The sequence below is a fragment of the Chrysochloris asiatica genome, unplaced genomic scaffold (genome assembly GCF_000296735.1).
Source record: "Chrysochloris asiatica unplaced genomic scaffold, ChrAsi1.0 scaffold00002, whole genome shotgun sequence".
Lineage (NCBI taxonomy): Eukaryota > Metazoa > Chordata > Mammalia > Afrosoricida > Chrysochloridae > Chrysochloris > Chrysochloris asiatica.
The window spans coordinates 20,976,940-20,985,476 of NW_006408520.1; the positions used below are offsets into that span (position 1 = coordinate 20,976,940).

Sequence of the window (8,537 nt, forward strand, 5' to 3'; positions counted from 1 at the left end):
GCTGGGGACTTTGGATCCAGAGAGGGAGAGGAACTGTGGGCCGAAGACTGAGGGGGGAAGGGAGGAGTGTAGAGCTCGGGCTTCTAGGATATGCCCTTTGGTCGGAAGACGATGCATGGAGGGGATGGGAGCCATGGCAATGTAATGATATACGATGGAATGAATATGTAATTGAGGTTCTCTCATGTAAACTATCATATAACTCACAATAAAACATGAAAAAAAAAAAAAAAGAGAGAGAGAGAGAGAGAGCCTAGATCCAGAGGGTGCAGAGGAAGGTAGCCTCTCCACTAAGTAGTATCCAATCTATCTGGGCAGGACTGATGAAAGGAGATGGGGATAGTGCTCATGTGGTACAATGGTGAATAATTACTATCAGGACTGACTGTGAGTGTTGGAAATGTAAAGGTAGACGTTTTGTAGCAAAAGGAGGGGACTGGTTGACTTTACAGGCCAGGAGTGGAGGTCCCTGGGACCATCAAGGGAGAAGAGTGGAGTGTGGGACCCTACCCAGAGAAATAGTGACGCCAGAGATGGAGGCAGAGAGGATGATGTGGAGGGATGGAGTGGCTGGGAACTCTAGACCCAGAGAAGGAGAGGGGCTGTGTGCTAACGACCAAGGGACAGGCTTGTGGGGTATACCTTTTGGTTGGTTGATGATGCATGGAGGGGATTATAACCATGGCAATGAAATGATATATGATAGGATGAATGTAAAGCTAAATGTTCTCCCATGTAAGCTATCACAATAAAAGTTTAAAAAAAAAAAAAAGCAAGTCACGGATTGAGTTTGATAGTACATCAGTAATCAGAAAACAAACAATTGAAACTGTGTTTACTTTGGAGCAGCTCAAGGCTGGGCCTGAGAGCAGTAAAGTTCCTTGTAGCCAATCTGTACGTGCCTAGTTATGATGCAGAGGTAGGCAGAAAGTCCAATGGAGGGCCGTACAAGGGACTGCCACAGCCCGGGTACAGGCTTGTCCCATGGTGAGTGTAGGTTTGATCATGCTTGAATCCTGTGGTGCTGGCCCCACATGAAGTTGGGCAGCAGGATGATGTGGGTGTGAGTACACACTGCCTCAACCTCAAGGGTGCCCTAGGTGGCTAGTTAGACCTATCTCATTTGAGCAAGGTACAAGTGACCCCTCTGCACCTGCCGATCTCATGCCTGCCTTTTGGCACCCATGCAGTTGGGAGATTCAAATGGCCTGAGTCAGCTACCTGACCAGCCGGATTGGCAGGAAGGAATGAGTGCAACTGTGTGTGCCAGCCTCACCTGCCTGAGCGGCCTCTCTGGCCTGGGGTGCTCACATCGGTGCACCTCGTGGGTTGGGGCCAGCCGCCCTGGTAAGGGCTGTTTCCAGAGCAAAAAAAGTGTTATCTTCCTGCATTGGACAAAGCAGTTTGCATAGCATGGAAGGAAGATCTGCTTTAGAAACCCAATGGTAGGCTGTTGGAGGATCTACTGCTGAGAACTAACCCATCAGCAGGCACCTGGTGGATAATGTGCTGGACTGCTAGTCAGCTTGAACTGCAAGGTCGGCAGTTCAAGCTCACCAGATGCTCCTTGGAAACCTTATACAGGGTCACTATGAGTTGGAACCAACTAGATGGCACTTAACAACAACAAAATGAGAACTTAACATTAAATTCACTGGACAGAAAGAAGGTGAAATTGGTCCACAAGATGTAAAAAAAATCAGATTACTACACTTATGAAAAATACACATGGGGAGGTTGCCTGGTATGTAAAGGTGTATAATGCATGCTTTTTGAATAAAATACTGTAAATTGATTTCCTGGCTAGTTGATGGATCCCCACCCAATTTAGAAAACACGGTTCTATACCAGCTCTTCTTAAAGGATGGATTTAAACCATCTACATCAGAATCACACTATACTTGTTTAAAATGTAGATCCTTCAACCCAAAAACACACTCACAAAAGTATGAAATGGCATGCTGCAATGAGGTTATTGTAAGTTCATTTGTAGTACAAAAAGGAAACAAGCAAATGTCAGTGGGGGACTGGTGAATAAACTATACACAATGGTACAATATTTTTTTAAATGAGGATAATGCCTCTCTGCTGATATGGAATGACCACCAGAATATCTTGCTAAGTCCAGGGAGAGGCAGCAGCAGTAGGGAGCAAGGATGGAAAATTGTATTATATTATCTTTTGTGTAAGAAGAAGCAAAAACCCAAATGAAACTCATTGCTATCAAAACCCTATACAGGGTCATTATGGTTCAGAACCCACTTGACGGCACTTAACAACAACAACAGCAGGCTAGAGTAGAACTGCTCCTTAGGATTTCCAAAACTATAAGTCTTTACGGGAGCAGACAGCCTCATCTTTCTCTTGAGGAGTGGCTGATGGGTTTGAACCACTGACCTTGTAGTTAGCATCCCAATGCTTAACCCACCATGCCACCAGTGCTCCTTGTAAGAAAGGAATGGGGACCAAATACATTCATATACATATGTCTGCTTATATTTTCAGAAAGAAATGATAGAAAGATAAACCAATAATGAATCAAAGTAGTGTCCCACAGGGGAGTTTGGGGTTAGGGTAAAGGAGATCAAGAGATCCTGTCTTACACAAAGGATAGTAAAATGCTATTTTCCACCATTGTTCCATATCCCTGCCCTCTGTTCTAACTCATAGGGACCCTGCATAAGGTTTTTGAGAGCATAAAGCCTCATCTTTCTTCCATGGAGGGCTGGTGGGCTACAACTGCCACCTGTTACTTCACAGTCCAGTGCTTACTCTCTAGAGCCACTTAATTCTCCATTCATTACTCTACAGTTGATTAATAAGGTGATTGATGGTGGTGGTGGTTATGTGCCATGGAGTCAGTTCCAACTCATAGAGACCCTGTATAGGGTTTCCAAGGCTGTAAGTCTTTACAGGAGCAGAAAGCCCCATCTTTCTCTAGAAAAACCACCAGTTGTTTTGAACTGCTACAATAAGATTAGCAGCCCGACTCTGTAACCACCACACTACCAGAGCTCCTTTGATTAATAAAGGGAAAGAATCAAACATTTGTCCTATTATTCTTGCATGATATATATCTCAGAATAACCAAACAGTAGATGTGGGAAAGTTCTTTATAGAAGAATTCTAGTTAATGAAAGCAAAAAGAATGCTAGAATGAAAAAAATAACTATTTGCACACCCTAATGGAGTCCTGGGAGTCCTGGTGAGGCGCTGGGGGTTAATGTGCCAGACTGCAAAGCCATTTGAACTGCAAGATCAGAGGTTCAAGCTCACCAGCTGCTCCTTGGAAACCCTATACTGGGTCGCCATGGGTTGGAACCAACTCGACGGCACTTCACAACAACAACAAATGGAATCCTAATGAGCTCTGGTAGCATAATGGTTATGAGTTGGGCAGCTAATCTCATGGTCAGCAGTGATGTGGAGAAGAAGAACCACCCAGCTAAACTCAGCCAACCCATGGTGGTGGTGGTTATGTGCCGTGGAGTCGGTTCCGACTCATAGTGATCCTGTATAGGGTTTTTGAGGCTGTAAATCTTTATGGGAACAGTAAGCCTCATCTTTCTCCCATGGAACAACTGATAGTTTCAACCTGCTGACCCTGAGGTTAGCAGCCCAATTCATAACCACTACACTACCAGAGCTCCTTAGCCAACTCGTAGGAAAGCAAAAGATAGTGAAATGGTTGTCATTCTCAGCCAGTCGATTTTGATTGACTTTGCTTTGCTACACAGCAATAAATAATTGGACCAGAGAGAAATGAAACAAGATCAGAAAACTGTTGACCACTGTTGAAGCTAAGTGAAGGATTGTATTTTCCGTAAATTAAAATATAAGATGCAAATTCTCGGGCCACATCCCAATCCTCTTAAAAATCAGAATGTCACGTCAATCAAGGACTAATAATATTTATTTTAATAAATAACCCATGTGGTTTTTACATACACTAAAGTAGGAATCACTGTTCATTCTCTATCATGTACCTTGTTGTTGTTAAGTGCCTTCAAGTCAGTTCTGACTCATAACCACCTAGTCCTTGGTTATTTTCAACTAACCATATTGTTTCAATGTTTCACTTCTCCCTCAGAATTATAACCTTTTATTAGGACAGGTTTCACTTTGGCTGCTGTCAGCCATTCTTACCAGGAATTCATTCATGTCCCCATGTGAAGTATGTCTGTTAAAGTAAACAGATTTTTACAAAAACCTGAACAGCCAGGTGCTTGGTATTTATTAAGTTTTAATGATGAACTTAAAAATGTTTCTAATTAATAACATATTATTTGTTTCACTTACCTTGAAATCATTTATTGAGAACATAAATTCTGGGAACCAGGGTATTTGGAAGAAGTAGTAATAGCTGGATTTGAACAGCTGGGCAGGGTGTCGTAAAATATATTCTGAAAGTAAAATGTTGTGTTAGATCTTATTCACAGAGTATACATTAGTTACTAATGAAAGATCTTTTAAAGACAAATTTGTCTTTAAGATGATCCTGTAAGAAAATCTAAAAATAAACCTTCAGTATATTTCTCTTTGGAACAATACCTGTGTTCTTGTACTTGAAGATGAGAATTATTCTCTTTGGAACAATTTCTGTGTTCTTATATTTGAATATGGAGTCCTGGTGTGGCTCTGTGGGTTAATGTGCCAGACTGCAAAGCCGTTTGAACTGCAAGGTTGGCGGTTCAAGCTCACCAGCTGCTCCTCTGAAACCCTATACAGGGTCGCTATGAGTCAGACCCGACTCAACGGCACATAATAACAACAACAATATTTGAATATGGGACATGCAGATCAAGTTAGAAAACTTATAGCACTTTAAATAAAAAGGAGGTTCCACATTGTGAAGTCTTGACTCAGGAGTTAAAAGGAAACTCAAGCAAAAATGTCTTTCCTCCAAAGTCATTTGGCACTGTGGGATAATGCAATGGACTACAACGTCGGTTTGAACCATAAGGTGGGCAGTTCAAATTCACCAGCCACTCCTCAGAAACCCTATACAGGGTCTCTATGATTCGGAACTGAGTCAATGACACTTAACAACAACATTTTACCTAGTCCAAATGGTTAATGAGCTAGGTTGCTAACTGAAAGGTGGGAGGTTCATGCACACCCACAGGCATCTCAAAGACAGGCCTGGAGATTTACCCTATGGAGCATAGTTCTACCCTGACACATATGGGTTCACCATAAGTTGGAATCAACTGTATGGCAACTAAGAGATACATGGGAGGTAATTTTCTACTGTTTAAAAAAATTTCCTTATAGACTCATTTGAATTAGGTACCATATTCATTTGGCCTCAATGGGAACTGAAATATTAAGTGCCGTTGAGTTGGTTCTGACTCACAGCGACCCTCTATAGGGTTTCCGAGGAGAAGCTGGCAAGTTTGAACTGCTGATCTTGCAATTCAAACTGACCTTGTGGTTGAGTGACTGGCTTACAAGTTTTCAAGAAGGAATTTAGTTTCAGAGTGCCACACCAGGACTCCAAATTCGTTCATATATATAGAACATTCATTCAGTGAATTTTGAGTATCTACTGCATGTCAGGAGACTTAGTAAACAAGACAGAAAAATTCCTCACTAACAAAGAACTAGAACAATAAGTAACAAATACTTAGAAGATCATTTAGATAGCAATAGTATCATAAAGAAAATAAATTAATCTGATGAGTAGTAATAGTGATATGATGTAGAGGTACTCCCAGAGTCTCTGACTCTGGGAGGCGATAGGTGAGTTGAGTCCTGAATGCTAAGAGTCAGTCATTAAAGATCTAGAAAGATACACTACAGGGCTCTTTCTATGAAGCAAGCATAACCCAGATATCTAAACCAGGCAAAGACATTACAAAAAAGAAAATTACAGAGCACTATCCCTTATGAACAGAAATGCAAATAATTTCAATAAAATTCTACCCAACAGACTCTAGCAATATGAAACAACGACAGCAACAACAAAAACCTCACTCTGATCAAATGGGATTCATACCAGGACTACAAGGGTGGTTCAATATTAGAAAATCAATCAGTGTAAAACACTGCACAAATAAAACAAAGAATAAAAAACATATGATGATATAAGTTGGTGTAGAAATGATATTTGATAAAATTTAGTATTCTCTCCTGATACAAACTCTCAGCAACATAGGGAAACTTACTGACATATATGCAAAACCAACAGCCAACATTATACTCAATGCAAAAAGCTGAGAGCATTCCCTTTGATAATGGGAATGAGATAAGAATGCCCGTTATTACCATCCTTATTTAACATTGTATTGGAAATCCTAGGTAGAGCAATAAGACAAGAAAGAGAAATAAAAGGTATCCAAATCAGAAAGGAAAAAGTAAAACTATTGCTATCTGCAGATGACATGATCCTATACATAGAAAAACCTAAAGATTCCACAAGAAAACGGCTGGAATTGATAGAAGAATTTAGCAATGTATATGGTAGAAGAATAACAGCATATAAAACTCAGTTGAGGTCCAGGCAATCCAAAGGGCAACTATTATTGGTCTTTTCCTATTGAGAGCAAAGAAGAATGACCTACCCCTGGGGCACAGGACTGAGAGTGAAGTGGCCAGCTGATCTGAAGTACAGGGAGGTGTGTGCATGAATGCCCAAACTTGCAGAAAGTACCCATTTGACATAGCTTCCATGGCTTGATGATCAGAACTCGAATAGAAGAAGTTTAAAAAATTTGATAAAGGAAATGTGTAAATTGCTACAATTTGGTGAACTTGACCTATACTTATGGATGTAGTAGCTCAAAATACCAACTGAGAGGGAAGGAGTCTTCACATCAAGGACCAGTCCTGTCCCCTAGGTATACAGGATTGATACGGACAGCAACTTAGACATTGGCTACTTAAAATGAGCTGAGGGGAGGGCTATAAAGACATGAAGTGACTGGCTTACAAGTTTTCAAGAAGGAATTTAGTTTCAGAATACGCAAGGGAAGATAGAATCCCCACTGAATAGTTTTCATCTTATCTAGATGGGTCTGGTGAAAGGAGATTGGGGATAAACTTCTTATGATTCAATAGTAATTGTTATCATGATGAACTATGATTGTCACAAATGTAAAAGTAGAAGTTTTGTAACATAAAGGGGGTAGTAGTTAATCTTATATTCCAGGAACAGAGGGCCCTAGGACCATCAAGGGAGAAGAGCACGAGTGGAATGTGGGACCCTATCCAGAGAAGCAGCAACACCAGAGACAGAGGCAGAGATGAGGACATGGAAAGATAGAGCAGCTGAGGACTCTAGACTCACGGAAAGAGAAAGGCTATGTGCTGGAGTCCAGGAAGCAGGCTTGCAGAATGTGCCCTTGGGTTATTTAAATGATTATCTATTAATGCGTGTTTTTGTGTACATCCCTGACCCCAGAAAAACCAGAGGGAACAGAAGCAACTAGTGTTGAATGATGATGCACAGAAGGGAGTTTAATCACTGCAATGAAATGAAATATGATACGATGAGTGTAAAACTAATATTTTTCCATGTAAAATAGTGCTCAATTCATAATAAAAACTTTAAGAAAAAAAAAGATTAGAGCCCTATTTGAAAGCTATCAGTTAAGACCAAAAGGTCAGCAATTACTCAAAAGCAAAGATGAGGTGGTAAGGGGACAGGGAAACTAAAGTGCTAGGAATTGAAAAACTGGAGCATATTTTAAAAGACACATTGTGAAAAAGGTAACTACTGTCACTGAACAATTTGTACAAAAATTGTTAAATGAGAACATCATTTGCTATGTAAACTTTTACCAAAAATTTAATAAGATACATTTTTAGATACATTAAATCTATACTTGTATATCATATATTGTACTTTTATTTTTGTTACTATAGAGGTCATTTTTCCTTCCTCATTTTGTGACTATATTCAACATGGTAGGAGTTTTTAGAAATATCATTTTCAGGTAAATTGAACATATCATTTTCAGGTAAAGTGTTCATATCATATCAGGTAAATGGAAATATCATTTCAGCATAACAATGTTATGCTAAATGGAACACTTTTATGCTGTACTCTAAAATATCAGAACAAGGTCTATTGAGCCCTGCATTGAAAGATATCAATATAACTATGAGAAAATAAAACCATGTTACTTGGAGACCTATTGACTTGACCACAGTTGAAATTATAATTAATAAAATAGCTCCAGAAACATGCTGAGTATCTTCATGCTGCAATGACCAGTTATAGTTTGTCCATGTAGCAGCATCACCAGAAGAACTTCTACTCTAGAATTCTGATCAATTTAACAAGGATGTAGCATGATTTCCAATGCCCAATTCTACTTAAAATTTTTTTAAATCTCAATTTGACATTTGAATCTTATGCTGCTATCCTTTAGCATCCGGTAAAGATAGGTCAACTGGATATGTACTTAAGATTCAAATCATCCAAGATAATATACATAAGTAGTCGTCCTTTTCTCTCTCACCTACTTAGTTTTAAGGAATAAATAGAAATACATTGTTCTAAAAAATGTTTGTGGAGAGAACAAACAAGATGG

The 8,537-nt window shown here is 39.7% G+C and overlaps 1 protein-coding gene across 1 annotated transcript in view; it reads right to left on the reverse strand.

Annotated features, from left to right (window-relative positions):
• EPHX4 (epoxide hydrolase 4) overlaps positions 1-8,537 on the reverse strand; it is a 61,024-nt gene that overhangs the window by 22,251 nt on the left and 30,236 nt on the right. The window contains exon 5 of the mRNA XM_006830967.1: positions 4,300-4,403. Coding sequence (XP_006831030.1) covers positions 4,300-4,403 — 104 coding nt within the window. The remainder of the gene's footprint in view (positions 1-4,299; positions 4,404-8,537) is intronic.